General features: G+C 31.6%; 1 protein-coding gene across 3 annotated transcripts in view; it reads left to right on the top strand.

Annotated features, from left to right (window-relative positions):
* LOC127698672 (AP-3 complex subunit delta-1-like) overlaps nt 1-19,643 on the top strand; it is a 57,860-nt gene that overhangs the window by 12,359 nt on the left and 25,858 nt on the right. For 2 of the 3 annotated variants that reach the window (XM_052202274.1, XM_052202282.1), the window contains exons 3-13: nt 31-111; nt 3,338-3,418; nt 4,716-4,823; nt 7,240-7,369; nt 8,844-8,983; nt 9,418-9,491; nt 10,903-10,952; nt 12,239-12,288; nt 15,276-15,324; nt 15,984-16,129; nt 16,953-17,101. In XM_052202274.1, the coding sequence (XP_052058234.1) occupies nt 31-111; nt 3,338-3,418; nt 4,716-4,823; nt 7,240-7,369; nt 8,844-8,983; nt 9,418-9,491; nt 10,903-10,952; nt 12,239-12,288; nt 15,276-15,324; nt 15,984-16,129; nt 16,953-17,101 (1,058 nt within the window). The remainder of the gene's footprint in view (nt 1-30; nt 112-3,337; nt 3,419-4,715; nt 4,824-7,239; nt 7,370-8,843; nt 8,984-9,417; nt 9,492-10,902; nt 10,953-12,238; nt 12,289-15,275; nt 15,325-15,983; nt 16,130-16,952; nt 17,102-19,643) is intronic. The other variant, XM_052202291.1, reaches the window with a different exon arrangement.

The raw sequence follows: 19,643 nt of genomic DNA on the forward strand, positions 1-19,643 counted from the left end.
ACTAATAGTTGAACTTGTTTTCAATTACAGCTACAAATGATTGGTTATGACATAAGCTGGGGAGCATTTAACATCATAGAAGTGATGAGTTCCAGCAAATTTACTTTCAAGGTAACTAGAGGCTTGCATTTGTGTTTTCCACAATTTTAGTTATAAGAAAAAGCTAGGTTCCTTTCTCAAAAACAAAAGGGTGCCTCAGTAAATGAGGGGTCTTATTAGTTAAGAATTAGTTATCATTAGCCTGTCAGCATTTACTGTTTATATCAATGGTTCATACCATTTACTTTTTGTATCAATTGGCCATATTCACCATTTATTGCTTATTTCAATGGTTCATACTATGCTGTTTATATCAATGGTTCATACTGTTCTGTTTATATCATTGGTTCATACTCATTATTTACTGTTTATATCAATGGGAGATACTCACCATTTACTGATTATATCAATGGGTCATACCATTTACTGTTTATATCAATGGGTCATACTCACCATTTACTGTTTATATCAATGGGTCATACTCATTATTTACTGTTTATACCCATGGTTCATACTCATCTTTTACTGTTTATATCAATGGTTTATACAATTTACTGTTTATATCAATGGGAGATACTCACCATTTACTGTTTACAGGGGTTTTTCTGGGTATTTTGGGAAAAAGGACCCTGGCTAGTTTTGGGAATTTTTTTATGTGATTTTCAATGAAATTGGGAAAATAACCAGATGTGAGTTTTAGTGTGTTAGGTTCACTAATAAATATCTTTTTTTGTGGAAATAAAGTAAGAAACTACATGATTTCTATTAATAATTTTATTTTCTGTTCTTTTTGTTTTTAAACTTAACAACAAGGCACTCAAGTTTATTTTAGTATCAAAATATTGTAGTTCTTAAAGCACACATGTGATAAAAATTTACAGCCTTTATCTTCAAAGACAGTAACAGTTAACATGGTTAATATAATAAATAATTCAGGGACAGAAATAAGATGTATTTAAATTGGCCAGGCAGGCTTACACTTTTTAAATGCACCTGTTTTTCCATATTTTACTAGCCCTTCAAAATTTTATTGGATTTTGACATGAAAATTTGTGAACTAAACATTTTGAGTTTCTGCATAAAATATTTCCTGTTTCTTCTTTCTTTTTCATATATCTTTTGGTTTTCAAAACTATTGTTTATATTTCATAGCTGTATTTTGTCACCTGTCTGGATTTTTTTTATTTATTTATTGTTTTTAATCGGCAAACCCGGAATTACCCTTATCCGCTCCCAGAATCTGATCCGGTATTGTAATTGTCTACTTTTCCGGTTTATGGCAGCTATTGTTTGTCAATGTTGTTGTCGTCAGTCAGATATGTTTTTACTCAGATTTACACATTACTTGTTGGGGATTTTCGGCATAAAGCTAGCGGTTGAACAAAATGAACATTGCTGTCATGAATAATAAAGATGAAAATGAATTTTGAGATCGTTTGGGAATTTTTCTCCAAAAATTGGGAAAAATGTAGGGTTTTTGCCATTGTGAATGGGTCTGAATACCGGACCCTGTGGAATGCTAGAAAAATCCATGGTTTATATCAATGGGAGATACTCACCATTTACTGATTATATCAATGGGTCATACTCACCATTTACTGTTTATATCAATGGTTCATACTCACCATTTACTGTTTTTATTGTTTTTGCTCAGTTATTATTATTATTATTATTCTTCTTCTCCTTCTTCTTCCTCTTCCGCCGCTTTTAAATTTGAACTTGTCCGCACCTGTTCTCCAAAACCGCTTGTCAGATTTACTTAGGGTTTCACAATATGTTAGACAAACATGTCTAGTGGTGCAATCAGGGTTTTGTTTGTGCAATGGGGTTTATAAAGGGGTACTTTGAGGGGCAAAAAGAAAAGAGGGTTTTACTATAGAACCCTATGGGATTTTATTTTTTAAAATTTTCAAATGATTATAAATTGAAAACCGTTTGTGATAGACACAATCTTTTTAATTGAAAATGTTCTAAATGATAAAGCCCATTAAATGAAATACAGGGTTAGTCCCTAGGGGTCACCCCCACCCCCTGCCATTGAAGAAAGTTCTAATACCTTGTAAGTGGTCAAGATCCCCACCCCTAAACCATATATATTTTGGTTTGTTATGCTAAGATGGTTTGAATGATATACAGGGTTAGTCCCCAGGGGTCATCCCGACCCCCTGCCATTTGAGAAAGTTCTAATATCTTGTAAATGGTCGAGATCCCCACCCCTAAACCATATATATTCCTATTTGTCATGTCTCGAACATTTGAATGACGTATACGGTCAGTCCCTAGGGATTCCCCCCACCCCCAATGTTCTAATATCTTGTAAATGGTTGAGATCCCCACCCCTAAACCATATATATTTTGGTTTGTTATGCTAAGATGGTTTGAATGATATACAGGGTTAGTCCCCAGGGGTCACCCCCAACCCCTGCCATTTAAGAAAGTTCTAATATCTTCTAAGTGGTCAAGATCCCCACCCCTAAACCATATATATTCCTATTTGTCATGTCTCGAACATTTGAATGACGTATACGGTCAGTCCCCAGGGATTCCCCCCACCCCCAATGTTCTAATATCTTGTAAATGGTTGAGATCCCCACCCCTAAACCATATATTTTCCTGTTCGTCATGTAATGAACATTTGAATGACGTATAGGGCCAGTCCCCAGGGGTTCCTCCCCACCCCCAATGTTCTAGTATCTTGTAAATGGTCAAGATCCCCACCCCTAAACCATATATATTCTGGTTTGTCATGCCAAGATGATTTGAATGATATACAAGGTTAGTCCCCAGGCATCACTTATGCATATAACTTTACTGGACCAAACCAATTTTCACTGGACGTTGCCCAATGTCAGGCGACCCTGGGAATTACGAATTATGGGAGCTTCGTTTGGGAGACTTCATAACAGCATCCTGTTACAATCATTTCTTGTTATCAATGGTTCATACTCATCATTTACTGTTTATGTCAATGGTTCATACTCACCATTTACTGTTTATATCAATGGTTCATACTCATCTTTTACTGTTTATATCAATGGTTCATACTCACAATTTACTGTTTATATCAATGGTTCATACTCACCATTTACTGTTTATATCAATGGTTCATACTCACCATTTACTGATTATATCTATGGGTCATACTGTATTGTTTATATCAATGGGTCATACTCACCATTTACTATATCAATGGTTCATACTCACCATTTACTGTTAATAACAATGTGCCATAGTCTACATTTAATTTAGTCTTTTATTATATATGACAAACACAGTACCTGTAAAATTTGTATTACAGAGAATTGGTTACTTATCAGCATCACAAAGTTTTCATGATGGTACAGATGTTCTTATGCTTACAACAAATATGATTAGGAAGGTGTGTATTAGATCCTATGAGCTAATGATATATTATTATTAAAGTAATTAAACAATTTAAATTTATGTTAGTCATTAGCAGTGCTTAGGATATAGGAGTTTTGTTAAAAAACACCTAAAGAAAAAATCCAGAGTTTGGACCAGTCCATCAATCTCTTTATGGTAAAGGAATCAAAGAAGACTTTAATATATGTATAATATTGAGATGAAATTCACCATAGAATAAATGCTCTTTCAACACTTTTATTAATTATGAACAAACATTATTAGGGCCCTGCCTAGTGGCGGGTCACCATATAGTGATCAGTCTGTCTGTCCGTCCGTCCATAACAAATCGTGTCCGCTGTATATCTAGAGAATTGTTATAATTTCATACTTTATCCTTGACATGTATATTAACCAGCACCAGAGGGTGTGTCATAATGTTTGTACAACTTCCTTGGTCAAAGTTCAAGGTCAAAAACTTTGGTTTCAGTTGACAAGATATTTACAGCGGGCCTTCAGAGATGGCTCCCATCTCAATGATGTCTAGTTGTAGCTGGTGACTGTATCAGATTACTTCAGAGATTGAGGGATTAAAAGGAGATTTGTCACTGTTATTAAATTGATTAATGTGATGAAATAAAAGAAAATGTAATATTTTTGGCATAAATGGTATTTTGAATATTTGTGTTTCTTGAATAATTTTAATTAGGAAAATATCTGTTATGTAAAATTTGAAAAATAGAATAAAACTAGGATATATTTCCGCTGAAAGAAAGAAAGAAACACAACACAAAAATCAATAAACTCCATTTAAAAGTGTAACATTAGTTGCTACTCAGTTATTACCAAATTACTTAATCTGATGAAATTACTTTTCAATAGTTATAGATTACTGTAAACTGAAGTATAATGCTTTTGTTTATTTTCTGTATTATTCAGTGTATTGCTGCACTTATACATAATACTGCAGATAAAATACATAATACTGCAGATAAAATACATAATACTGCAGATAAAAAAATAGCAGATTAATTTCAACTTGAATTCTTGTTTATTTTTTTGGTTTCTGTTTATTTACGTCATACCCTTATCTGTTTGAGAAATGAATGATAATTAACATTTTCTTTTATTTTTGGCCTAATATTTACATAATAGCTAATGAATACCGTTTATTCTTTTAATTATCATAAAAATTAGGCTAAGAATGTGATGTTAGAAAAATTGTGATATTCTCCATATCCAAAAATAAATGATTATTGAAATTGCCGGTGCAGCATTATTTGTATATAAATTTATATATGTTTTCATTATAGGACCTTAATAGTCAGAATATGTATGATGCAGGAGTAGCCCTTTCTGGTCTGTCATGTTTTGTCACACAGGACCTAGCCAGGGATCTTGCAAATGATATCATGACATTGGTAAGTCTTTAAAAAATTAGACAAACAAAACAAATTAAAATTGCAACTTCATTTTAACCTAAACAGAAAATTTAGATGTTCCACATAAGAATTTAATAGTATGGGCATTTTTCATCTCTGGCAATTTCCTTGTTGTTCATGAATTATTACTATTCTGTTTGGGTCGCATTTAGCATGCATGGAATAAGTTTTTTTTACTATTGACTTTTCCTCATTTTTATACGACTGCAAAAATTTTGCGGTCGTATATTGGTATGATGTTGGCGTCGTCGTCGTCCGAAGACACATTGGTTTTCGCACTCTAACTTTAGTTTAAGTGAATGGATCTCTATGAAATTTTACCATAAGGTTCAATACTACAAAAGGAAGGTTGGGATTGATTTTGGGGGTTATGGTACCAACAGTTAAGGAATTAGGGGCCAAAAAGGGGCCAAAAATAAGCATTTTTGTAACTTTCAGACATAACTTGTGTGTTAGTGTATGGATCTCTCTGACATTGTACCACAAGGTTCCATATCACAAAGGGAATGCTGGGATTGATTTTGGGGGTAATTGCCTCAAAATTTTAGGAATTAGGGGCCAAAAAAGGGGCAAAAAAACAAGCATTTTTCTAGTTTCATGATAATAACTTGTGTGTAAGTGTTTGGATATTTCTGAAATTGTACTACAAGGTTCCATATCACAAAGGGAAAGCTGGAATTGAGTTTGGGGGTAATTGCCCGAAATGTTTAGGAATTGGGGGCCAAAAAGGGGCCAAAAATAAGCATTTTTCTAGTTTCCAGACAATAACTTGTGTTCAAGTGTATGGATCTCTCTGAAATTGTACTGCAAGGTACCATACCACAAAAGGAAGGCTGGGATTGATGATGGGGGTAATTGCCTCAATATTTCAGGAATTAGGGGCCAAAAAGGGGCAAAAATAAGCATTTTTCTAGTTTCAGGACAATAACTTGTGTGTAAGTGTATGGATCTTTCTGAAATTGTACTGCAAGGTACCATACCACAAATGGAAGGCTGGGATTGAGTTTGGGGGTGATGAATCATAAGGGGGTTCAAAAAATTTGGGGGGGGGGGATTATTTTTTTTTACTTTTTTTTTTTCTTTTAAAATTTTCCATTTTAAGTTGGTTATTTCTGATTTATATTTAAAAGCAAATAATAATGATATCGTAGGAGATACACACCAAACAGGATGTGTAAATTATTATATAATAAGTATTGTGCAATAGCAAGAAATCTTCAATTGCACAGTATTGCGCAATAGCAAGAAATATCCAATAGCACAATATTGCGCAATAGCAAGAAATTGTCAATTGTACAGTATTGCGCAATAGCAAGAAATATTCAATTGCACAGTATTGTGCAAAAGAAGATACTTCGTATAAATTGCTTATTGCTTGACCAATTTCAATGGGGTTTTATTCTTGAATTCTTGGGGTTCTTTAATATGCTGAATCTAACCGTGTATAAAGTTTTTGGATTTTGGGCACCGTTTTCAAATTGGTCCACATTGAGGTTCAAAGGGTCCAAAATTAAACTTTGTTTGATTTCATCAAAAATTGAATTATTGGGGTTCTTTGATATGCCGAATCTAACTGTGTATTTAGATTCTTAATGTTTGATTCCATTTTCAAATTGGTCTACATTAAGGTCCAAAGGGTCCAAAATTAAACTTAGTTTGATTTTAACAAAAATTGAATTCTTAGGGTTCTTTGATATGCTGAATCTAAACATGTATTTAGATTTTTTATTATGGGCCCCGTTTTCAAGTTGGTTCAAATCGGGGTCCAAAATTAAACTTTGTTTGATTTCAACAAAAATTGAATATATGGGGTTCTATGATATGCTGAATCTAACCATGTATTTAGATTTTGGATATTGGACCATAATAGGTGAATGTCCAATTTAAAATTTTTAAGTTCTTAGACCACATTCATTCTGTGTCAGAAACCTATGCTGTGTCAAATATTTAATCACAATCCAAATTCAGAGCTGTATCAAGCTTGAATGTTGTGTCCATACTTGCCCCAACTGTTCAGGGTTCGACCTCTGCGGTCGTATCAAGCTGCGCCTTGCGGAGCATTTTATTTCTAATAAATTCTAACTATGCAGTATGGGTTTTGCTCATTGTTGAAGACCATACAGTGACCTGTAGCTGTTAACTTCTGTCATTTGGTCTCTGGTGGAGAGTTGTCTCATTGGCAATTATACCACATTTTCTTATTTTTATATCTAATATCACTTGTTGAAATTTGATCGTCTAAAGTTGTAATTTGGTCACAGTTACACCTTGTGGATGTTGGAGTATATAATGGTATCTACATTTACATATGGTACATTGGATATATATAATGTCATGCATTTATATGAAATATATTTTTTGAGTTGTGGAATATGAATAAGATTTTGTGTTTTAGATGACATCGACTAGACCTTACTTGAGGAAGAAGTCAGTATTAATCATGTATAAAGTGTTCCTACAGTTTCCAGAAGCACTCAGACCAGCTTTTCCAAGACTGAAAGAAAAGTTGGAGGATCCTGATCCAGGTACTCATAAGTTTCCAAAGTATTTAGACAAAAATATATATTGCGTTTTATTAGATAAAAGATACATTACATTTGCATGAGGAGAAAAAAAAACGGATAACTGTAAAGTTCTTTTTTACTTTACACAATTATACATACTGCATACTGTATAATTTCATAATAGTAAATATTTAAACATACAATGTAGTTATTTGTTTCATCTGTTTAAGAATAAAAGGATATGAGACAGCAGCCCAATAACACAAAAGAAACCAAGAAAGACATCTTAACATCAATTTATATGATCATATATCTTGCATCACATTGATAGCCAAATGTTCAGTGTAGTTAAAAGATCACTGGGATTTTCTTTTTGTGAAAAGTGTGGATAAGACATTTGTACACCATTATTTTTTTTTGTCAGGAGAATGTTATTAGCATCGTTGAGTGTCTTCTTCCAAATGTTACTACAAACTAAGCAAAGAAAATTCAAATGTGTCCCATGTTAGTTTAAGATGACCAATTTTGTATTTCGTGTTTGATATCTTATGCCAGTTAGATATTTGTATTGGTCTTTGAAATGACTTTATACAATGTGGGAATATAATTGAAAATAAGATATATTCTCTCAATTAAAACATGTCTGGATTAGTGACTTATTATGCCCCCGCCTCTAGGCATCGTGGGCATTAAGTGTTACCCTTGTCCGTCCGTCCCAAATGTCCAGAAATTGGTTTCCGTTCTCTAACTTTAGTTTACCTCAACCAAATGTTATAAAACTTATACACAATGCTTATTACCACAAAACACATATCAAGTTAAAAATTGGGTGGTGTCACTTTTACCGTTCATGAGTAATGCCCCTTTATAAACATAAAAATTGCTGAATTTTTCGTTTCCGTTATCTTACTTTAGTTGCCTCAACCAAATGTTATAAAACATATACACAATGCTTATTACCACAAAACTCATATCAAGTTTGAAATTGGGTGGCGTCCATTTTACTGTTCATGAGTTATGCCCCTTTATAAACATAAAAATTGCTGAATTTTTTGTTTCCGTTCTCTAACTTTAGTTTGCCTCAACTATACACAATGCTTATTACCAAAAAACACAGATCAAGTCTGAAATTGGGTGGCGTTACTTTTACTGTTCTTGAGTTATGCCCCTTTATAAATGGAAAAATTGCTAAATCTGTCGTTTCCGTTCTCTAACTTTAGTTTTTCCTCAACCAGATGTATGAAACTTATACACAGTGCTTATAATTACAAAAAGCGGTCTTAATAATGTGAATCCTGCATTTGATGTGGAAGTTGACTCATACATATTTACAAGCAGGGGCATCTGTGGCCCATAGACACATTCTCCATTTATTTTGTTTATGATTTTGCTGAGACCTTATAACAGATCTAAACTGTAAGAAGTTTGATGTCAACTGAATATAAACAATTCGAAAAATTTGTAAAATTGATTTACACTTTTCTTTGATATCTAGGTGTTCAGTCAGCAGCTGTTAATGTAATCTGTGAACTTGCAAGAAAGAATCCTAAAAATTACCTGTCATTAGCACCACTGTTCTTCAAACTAATGACAAGCTCCACAAACAACTGGGTTCTTATCAAAATCATTAAACTGGTATGTACATTTATAATTTAAAGAAAAAGAAAACGATAGTTTCATTAAAAGTCCAGCATACATATTTATAGTTGATTATATATCCGTAAATCAAGTCATTATGTTAATTAAATATTAAAGATTAGCCTTCCTTGAACTACAGTAAATAATCATGCAACATAAGATATACACTCATATACATAAAGATACGTCCTATGGGTAATTGCAATCACAGAATTATACACACCTATATAAAGTGCTTTAAAAATAGTGATTTTTGTGGTTTGATTTACACAATGTTTGTGATAATTGTCATAATTGGAGAGGTCAAACTTCTCTCGAAATTCTGCATTAACGATAGAATCGTGATATTATGTAAGTGCAGAAATGCCTGCAAACAAGATCCTACAAAATTAACTTGATTACAGTATTTGATCCAATTTTTCTGTTTACAGTTTAGTGCATTAACACCATTGGAACCTAGACTGGGTAAAAAACTGATTGAACCATTAACCAACCTTATACACAGGTAAGTAATGAATATTAAAGAAATTATTCTCGGGTTGGTTTATCTTAGATTTTGTCTATGAGTTTGTTAAGTATTTTGTGACAAACCCTGTTGCACAGAAGTCAGATTATATACAGCATTTATCTGTTGTAGGGTCAATAAGTCTTATGATCTTTTGTGAAAAGGGGACTTTATTTATGTCAGTTGAAAACTATTATTAAGTTGCCTTGAAATAATTCACACTTGGTGTCTAAGGCTGGGTTGCACAAACATCAAAGTTAAATGATGTTTAAATTTTGAGTGTCGATTTAATATGTTGAATTCATTTATGATTTAATTGAACTATACATGATAGCTATAGAGGTCATCAGTGTTTATTTGGTGTATGGGTATATGTTGTTCTGTTATCATATGACCTTGATCTTAATTTCAATCTCCCGTAGCAGGCTTACACCTTTTTCAGCTCAACTGGCCCATAGGGCCAAGTGAGCTTTTCTCATCACTTGGCATCTGTTGTCATTAACTTTTACAAAATCTAGTTTTAAAAATGTGTCTGATGACCCAGCCTTCCAACCAACATGGCTGACATGACTAAAAATAGAACATAGGGGTAAAATGCGAATTTTATCTATTATCTCGAAAACCACTATAGAGAAAATCTGACAGTGGCAGAAATGTTCCAAATGAAAAGATCAACCTATAGTTCATTTACATCAAAACTGTCAGATGACTTCTTTTAGTACATGTAGTTGCCCTTAAATGACAAATTTTACCAATTTTTTCATGTTTGTCTATTATTTTTTAAATTATATAGAGGCAAGCTTTAAATGGCAAAAATGATCAACAAGACAAGATCTACAAATTAGATAGATTTTGCCAAAATCATTAGTATACTCTTTATAGGAGTTATTGCCCTTAAATAATAATTACTTTTTACCCTTTTCTGTGTTTTGGCCAATAACTAAAGAAGATAATGAGAAACTGAAAACAGAAAAAATGACTAGATCAACAAAAAAGAGATTTTTGTCAAAATTATCTTCAAGTCCATAATGGGTTGGAGTGTGTCCATTGTTGAAGATGCACATAGACCTAGATGAGCGACACAGGCTCTAAAGAGCCTCTAGTTTCACTTCTACAAATGTTGATAAATGATTTAAGAATGCTTCATGAGTGTTGAAATCAGCTAGAGATATCGTGTTTGTCATTAACTAGAATAGGAAGAGTATGTGTAAATACAAACAAATTGAGTAACAAATAGGGTAGAACATAAACAAAACATTGTGAAATAGACTTCTCCTCTTATCTCTTGCTTGTTATACCCTATGATCTGTATCCCTGTCTGGCACTTAATTTTTGAGTAAAAACGAGCGTATTATGCACATCTGAATTCTATATAAACAGTAAGTTTAAGGTAGTATATTATACTTTTCAGTACTTCAGCCATGTCTCTTCTATATGAGTGTATCAACACAGTGATAGCAGGTAAGCTTCCTTTAATGTTGTCAATTTATTGTTAAACCTTTTTATAGCATGTTTTATTTTATGTTTTAACTTTAATAAAATGAGAGACTTTTAGAATTATCTTGCAATCATTTGTTTACAGTGATATACTTGTATAGGAAAAACTATATATAATTCTTTTTCAAACTGAATTTTGTACTATGAATGTGTGAAGAATATATATACTTATCATGTGAAAGGTATTCAAACAGTTTGAAATATTATTACAATTATTCATATTGATATGATATAGGCTTAAGATAGTCTTGTCATGTAATATACATGAAATGTTTGCCACTGGACATTAAATAAACAAGAATTAATCAGTCATGTTATAGTCAGTGAATGCAGAATTTATTTTTAAATAGACTGTTTTCTTTATAGTTGCACACATTTGTTTTGTTGTGATATGTTATTGTGTCTGCAGTGATTTTAATTTCCAATTTCTGCACCATTTCCTATTAGAACTTAAACAGTTTATCTTTCTTGTATAAGTTATGCTTTTTACCTTTTCTATGATAAAGTTTGTTTGGAAAGTTGATTAAATTTTATTTATGAAATGTGATTTTGAAAAGTTCTTATTAGTACATGTTATTGAATTAGATGTCCTTTTTATAGCTATTTCAAGAATAAACATATTTTCATATTTGATTTATCTAATTTGAATTTCTATATATATATTTGGCAGTCATGTACAGATTTAAGGAAATTTTAGACTATATGCTATTAACAATTAACATTAAGATGTTTTAACAGAAAAAAACAATAAAACCATGTCTGACCTTATAAATAGATGTCCATTTTTTTCTATCTACATATATATTTTTGAATTCATGTAATCTTTTGAACTAAAAACTGAAAGCAAATTTATAATATATGAAAGACCATACAGTTCAGAGGTTGAACATACTTATCAATCATTTTAAAGCAAAATTCACTTGATTTTGTAATGCTTCAACTCTTTTGGCCTATTAAGGCCCTAAGCGAACCTAAAGCCCATTTTTATCTTTTCACATGTATGAAAAGTCCATAAAAGATTTGTTGCTAACAAACTTTTTGTTTATTAGCTTTTCAAAAACTTTTGGTTTGGAGCAAACTTAATGAAGTTGATTCCAGATAAATGTCCTGTTTTTAAATATCGGTATCATATGTTTATATTTGAAAAGAACAAAATTAGATAAAAGAATTAAATAAATGTGTAAATGACTGTCACGTGTTGATTTTCAGCCATAATGATCACTGCTGACACATTTTTCTCTTACTTACAGTACTCATTTCTATATCTTCAGGCATCCCAAACCACACTGCCTCCATACAGGTACTTGTTATTTAATTCTTATATTGCTTGCTTTGTTCATTTGTTGGGGGTTTACAGGTAAACAACGTTTCTAGATCTCTCAATGCAGTTAGTGCTTGTTTCACTGCAGCAAATAGGTATCTATGATAGCTTAATGACCCCACCCCACACCCTACATAAAAGAGCTCTATGTTTTGAACATAATCAAAAAATGTATGTAAGCTTTAAGTTGCATCATGAAAAGTAATCTGAAAGTTTGTTAATATTTAATTTCCAGAAAAGCTCTGTTTAGCATCACTACAGTGATACTAGCATCTTTTAAAATTCATACTTGTTCTAGGTGTTGGTGAAAATTTAATAAAGGTAAAAAAAATTATCATCATTTTGGGACTGTTAGAATTGACTTCGCAAAAATGTACAAATGTAAAAAAAAAATGCAAACAAACATTTGACTTCAATTAAAGTCTTAAATTGTGTTCAGGGGTAATATATATTGACCTTTGTGATACAGAATTAACCTGCTGCAGTGAAATTGCCTATACTCTGTTCAAAGCTTAGTTTCTGTTTTAAGTATCTTCAGGGAATTTTGGTATTATATATCACCTATTTATATTTACCGTCTTTTGGTATGTATAGTGCGCACATTTATACCCTGGGTCATGTTTCTTGTAAGAGGGGTGCGCAGTATACATGCCTACAAACATTTTCTTAGCCTTTTTTCAGGTCCGAACTCCGACAAAAGAAAAAAACAGGTGAAGTGAAGAGTACGGAATTTTTCGCTAATACCTCGACTATTATTATGTTTTACATGTTATATTTGTAATATGTATCTTATTGTACTTGATATGTCATGTTTTATTCAAATAAAATACATTTTATATCTCTGCAGTTACGTTCGTTTATCGTGTAAATTTGTCCATCTGTTTGCAATCCGGAAGTTTGCCATGTCTTAATAAAGACACCATGAAGCTTTTGTTGTCGGTTAATTCAGGCTCTGTGTTTCTTGTGGTCATAACTTACTGTTTTGTATGTGTTCATCATGGAGAGTAGAAGATAAGTGTATGAAAATTGAAAAAATCACGCTCGTTTTGAAAAGATAAACCGCCATTTTTTTTTAATGTATCAGGTGATCACCAGTCATGTGACTTAATATTGTAAAGTGATGATTTAGTCTATGAGCAGTTTTTTTTTTATAAATACGTTTCTACTTTGTAATTTTTAAACAGTAACAACTGTTTAAAACCTTTAAAAGAAATTATGATTGAAAACATGATTATCCCATAATTGTAACCTGAACGAATTTAATTAGGAACATGGTGAACCTGTCATTGATTGTTTTGACATCAATTAGACCCATTGATTGAGGTGTGATAATCCGGATTAACAGCTAGTATCAACAAACAAAAAATAAAAATTATAAGATTTTAACAATTTATTTCGACACTAATTCATAACATAAAATTAAATAATTCAAGAAAATACAATTTCGTATCAATTACGTATTCCGTACAGAATTCACCGACATCGGTGACCATTTAAAAAACTTCCAGTTTAGACTTCCTGTTTGCCAACACAAACGACAAACATTAACTTGTGGGTTATAAAAAGAAGATTACTATTAAATTCTTTATTCAGCTACAATACATTCTTTCCATGATATTAATCATGACTTCTCATTAATTCCTTGCTGAAAAAATCACACTCAAGCAACATTTTACCGATTTTGGAGCTGTGACTTTTCCGAAAATGTCTATGTGTATTATACGATTAAGAAACTTTTTTTCTCAAGTTTCTTGGACCATAAAGGTGGTGCGCACAATACACAAATGCGCACTATGCATACCAAAAGACGGTAATTTTTTTGTATGTTTAATTTATATTTATTTGACAACAATAAGAAAATAACTTAAAATCATCCACTTTTGGGGGATTTCTTTAACCTTTTATGAAAAAAGAATGGGAAAAATATGCATATCTTTTGTTTTTCTATTAAAGTTATTCTGATATATTAAAGTTGTTTCATATTTAACTGAGTTGCAAGGTAAATTGATTAATATATAGATTCAACTTGGAACAGGTTGGGGACAAACCCGCCAAATGGGGCTAGTTCCCCAAATGAGTAACTATCCCTCTAACAAGGAAAAATTTTCTAGTAGTAAATTTTTTTTTTTAATCCACATTTTATGCTTAAATTGGCACATGTTTAGGAATTATGCAACAACTTTTCCAAATGATGTATAGTCCTTTACTGATTAACTGAGAAGTTATATGCCTATGAAATTGACTAAGAATTAACCCTTTTCAAGACTACTAACTCTTTTAAAACTCCAAATAATGATTTGGATCTTTAGGAAAAATTGTTCTATTTTCTATGAATTTGTTCCATTTTAGGTAAAAAGACTCACCTAAATTATTATTTTTATTTTAAGCATTATCAAATTATTACTCATTTTTGGAGTAGTTCTACCATTTGATTGATTGTCCCCAACCTGTTGAATTCCTTTTCAAAATATACAAATTGATCACTAAACACTCACTGATTTTATGTGCAATATTTTATAATGAAATTTGCATGTTAGAAGGATTGGTATTTTTTTTATCTGCAAAGTGGTTATTATGGATACAAAGGAACATCCAAAGGGAATATCCCAATGACATCACGATCGTTTGTTTTGCAGCATATGATACTACACAATATGTTATAGTCAGAATTATTTTCTTTTTTAAGATATAAAGTCACTGTTGTCATTGTGTTCAAATTCAATATTCCAAAATTAATTTATCCCAATGGTATATTTTGTTCATAATGGAAAATAATATAATTATGGAATTTTATGGCACATCTTTACATAAAATATATTATGAATGACCTGGAACCTCCATTATTGTAACTACTTCAAAGAATAAAAAATATTAACAATTTCCCAGATATAATTGATTATTATTAAATTTTATGCCATAATAGAGCTAGAAACCAGGGGACAATAACTCCTATCCTTATTTTACAGCTGTGTGTACAGAAACTAAGGATATTGATTGAAGATTCTGATCAGAATTGTAAGTGACACATCTGTAGATTGTAATCCCCAGCTTATTCTTTTATGACCTGCTATTCAGTTAGATACTAAAAGTCTAAGTAATCTGTTTTAAAGACAATACATATTCTGATTAAAAGATAGAAAAACTACTGAAAATAAAGAAGTAGCTTGTTTTATCATGTTCTGTTATTCTTGTAGATAAAAATTATTTGTTGTAAAGACAATACATATTCTGGTTCAAAGGACATAAAAACTACATAAAATATATATTAATAATTTTGTTATTATTTAGCTTCTTAATTAGACTTGTACAAAGAACTGTAGGTTCCTTTATCATGAAAATTAAATGTGGTACAAGGTTTTAACTACAGTGTTTTTGCATTGCAATATTATTTACTTTTTTACTGCAAAACTTGTAGTGGCTACAATTTCCCCACATTCTTATGTTTATTTTTATTAAGGTATATGTTAGAAGTTATTGTTAGAAAAATTTAATACCGATATATCAATTTTCAGGCAAAGGATAGTGAAATCCTATTACTAGTTTTAGTTCCTTATTATTTACAATACAGATACATTGCAAAATACTTAATATATATAATACAATGAAATTTAAGGAAAATATTTTGTTTTAACAGTATTTTTATTGTACTACATTAAAACTTTGTTTCATTCCAGTAAAATATTTGGGTCTTCTGGCTATGTCCAGGATATTACAATCACATCCAAAAAGTGTACAGTGTCATAAAGATCTAATCTTACAGTGTTTAGATGACAAAGATGAATCAATAAGATTAAGAGCTCTAGATTTGTTATATGGAATGGTGCGTAATTTAATTAAGTTGGTTGTGCATTAATATTCAGGAGTAGATAGAAACAGAAAAAAATAAGGAGATGTGATATGATTGCAAATGAGACAAATATCCAGCAGTTCATACTTCTGTTACAATCAATTCAGGAATGTGTGATACAAGAAATAAGGAAAATCAATATATCATTGGATCTAATTTTGATGGACATTATTATTTGTCAGTGAATAAATTTACTCTGTATATAATTTTCTGATTTTTCAACATTAGAATTTCCACTACAAGAATTGAATAAATTTGGGAGAAAAAAGGTTCTAAACAAAAATTACCAAGTTTTCACATAAATAAGTATATGGCTGAAAATAGTCAAAAGGGGTTGAAAATTCGTGTAGCAAGCCCCAAACTAGGGACTTTGATTAATCTTACAAAACTTGTTTTCCATACGTCCAATGTTCAAACATTATTTTAGATATGGAAATCAATATTGTTTAGGTGAAATAGTTTGATTGATTGATTGATTGGTGATTGCTCTACGCCGCATCAGCACAAAAAGGCTATATTGCCTTGAAATAGTTTGATGAAGAGCACTTATCTTTTTAGCTCTAACTGAGCTTCATCTGATGAATTTTGGTTTCAACACCTGATATATTATAAAACAGCTGCTCATAGAATTTGAATAGAATTGACCATTTGCAAGAAATTAGTTAACACTTGTACAAGTTTAGACGTAAAACTAAGAATTGAGAGTTAACAATACAGTAGATATGTGTAATTTTACATAAATAATTGATTTTCAGAATAGAACTTATTCTATACATAAAGTATATTTTATGCACAGGTTTCAAAGAAAAATTTAATGGAAATTGTAAAGAAACTGATGGTACATATGGATAAAGCTGAAGGGACACATTACAGAGATGAATTACTTGCTAAAATTATAGAAATATGTAGTCAGTCTAATTACCAATATGTCACCAACTTTGAATGGTAAGCTCTTTTACACTTTTGATGTTATCCTGAGTACCTTAGATAATGACCCATCTGCTGATATATTACTGCCATGACCATTTTTATTCATTTCAAAATTAAAAACAGTCTTTTATTACTTAGTTTTAAACAAGTTATGTTTTTGAAAGTATCAATAGTCATTAAACCATTGTGTAACTCCAATATGCAGCTACATTAGATTTTAATAGTTATACATAACCAAGCGAATTACTGTAAATTCAGAAATTATTGCGATGTTTTTATTATTGCGAAAAATGCGACAGGGTTATAATCGCAATAATTTAAACTCGCATTTTGAAATTTTTCATATGATTTAAACAGGATTTTTCTCAATATCGCAAAAATTCAAATCGCATTTTATTCTAAAATGACAAAATCGCAATAATAAATGCACGCAATAATTTGTGAATTTACAGTAGTAATTTTTTAAATCATTGATTTTAGCGTACTATTATTCCCCCACAGGACAATATTGCAACCACCTTATCCTTCCATTTCCCCAACAAATATTTTTGTCACAATTTTCTCAGAAACTGCTCAACAGAATGACTTCATATTTGATTGGCAGCTCAACTGTGATTGGTTGTTATGAATTTGCGCCTTTTAGATCTGTCGGACACCTACTTCATGCTTTCTGATACTTTAAAGTACGCATGGGTGTATGCTTGTGCATTTTTGTTGTCTCGCCTGAGGAAAGCGAGACATAGGGATTGCTTTTCCGGCGATGATGATGATGGCGTCAACAATTCTTTAGTTAGTTTTGTACGAAGTTGCATTACTATCAGTGCATATCAGTTTTACAACTATTTTGAGGTCCTGACCCCTTGGCCATGCATGGTCTAGTGACTGAATTAATTAGCAATGTTAACTGTTAAGTTTTCTGCTTAAGTTAGTTTGATAAAAACTACTTGTGATAGATCAATGATATTTTGTATGAAGTTGCATTGCTATCAGTACATATCAGTTTGATAACTATTTTGAAGCCCCTGCCCCCTAGGCCATGGTCCAGTGACTTTGAATTACCTTTTCTGCTAAAGTTAGATTGATAGGAACTATTGTGATAGATCAATAATATTTTGTATGAAGTTGCATTGCTATCAGAACATATAAGTTTGACACCTATTTTGAGGCCCTGTACCCTAGGCCATAGTTCAGTGACTTTCAATTAATAAGCAATTTTAAATGTTAGCAACTACTTGTTATAGATCAATGATATTTTCTATAAAGTTGCATTACTATCAGTGCATATCAGTTTGACGACTATTTTGAGGCCCTGCCCCATAGGTCATGGTCCAGTGACTTTCAACTAATTAACAGTTTTCAATGTTAGGTTTTCTGCTTAAGTTAGTTTGTTACTACTTACAATAGACAACAATATTTTCTATAAAGTTACATTGCTGTCTGTACATCTCAGTTTGTCAACCATTTTGAGGCCCTGTCAGGGTTTGACACTAACTAAATGTATGTACTAGCCCGCAGGGCTAGTGAAATTATTTATCTACTAGTCCTCTTATGAAATCACTAGCCCTCCAAGTGCCGAAGGCACTTGGATGGTCGTGCCAAAGGCAAGACCCTATCTAGGAGGGTATAGGGGCATGCACCCCCCCTCGAAAATTTTGATACAAATGAAGCAAAATCCTGTGTTCTGGAGCATTTCCAGAGGGTTTTGAACATGTTTTGTTTCATGAAATTTCACTGGTTTGCTAATAAAAAATACAAAAAAAAAAAAAAAAAAAAAAAATCATATTTTAATCATCTATATTAAGAATGTGTTCGACCTATTTTGAAGACCCCTTTAGATCATTACTTCATCATCATCCTCATTTTACTTATCATTATTACTAGTGTCTTTAATGAAGATGGGTAAGTAAGGGATTTACAAATACACCAACAAAAGAGGAAAGGTTTTCCCTTGCTGTTTTTTGTCATAATTCTTCATGGACTCCTTCTTTTCCCTTGTTGTTTGTCAGTTGTTTTTGTTTTGTTTTTTTTGCAGGACGAAATTTTATTCCTAAAAATCTGTATCTTTTTACCAGAGACCTATAATTTAGTACATATTATATGTCAGTGATATTGGTTGCCTCAAATTACACTTGAAATACAGCTTTTTCCATGAAAGAAAATTCCCAATTACTAAAAAAAATGGCTTAAAATTCCTCCCAATAAGTTGTACAATTTTCCCAAACAGTGATGGCCTCGGTAGTAATGTATGTAAATTTCGTATTCATGTTATTATTTTGATATTCTGAAAGCACTTTTGAGATCAAGGTTTCTGATCAGAATCATCACGGCGTTTGTAACATACATGGTTTTCAATGTTTTAAGTACCATCATTGTTTCAGTTTCTTTCCCATCCCCAAAAAGTACCTTTCATGTTAAAAATGTCTGACAATCAAAATATACGTGAATAAACTGTACAATAAAGACAGCAAAGGTCAGCAAACAATGTGGGATTTGTTGACAACTAAAATTTTGTAAAATTTCTAGTTATAAACAAAATTTTGACTAGCCCGTCGGACTA

This window comes from Mytilus californianus, unplaced genomic scaffold, assembly GCF_021869535.1.
Source record: "Mytilus californianus isolate M0D057914Y unplaced genomic scaffold, xbMytCali1.0.p SCAF_1, whole genome shotgun sequence".
In the NCBI taxonomy this organism is placed as follows: Eukaryota; Metazoa; Mollusca; class Bivalvia; order Mytilida; family Mytilidae; genus Mytilus; species Mytilus californianus.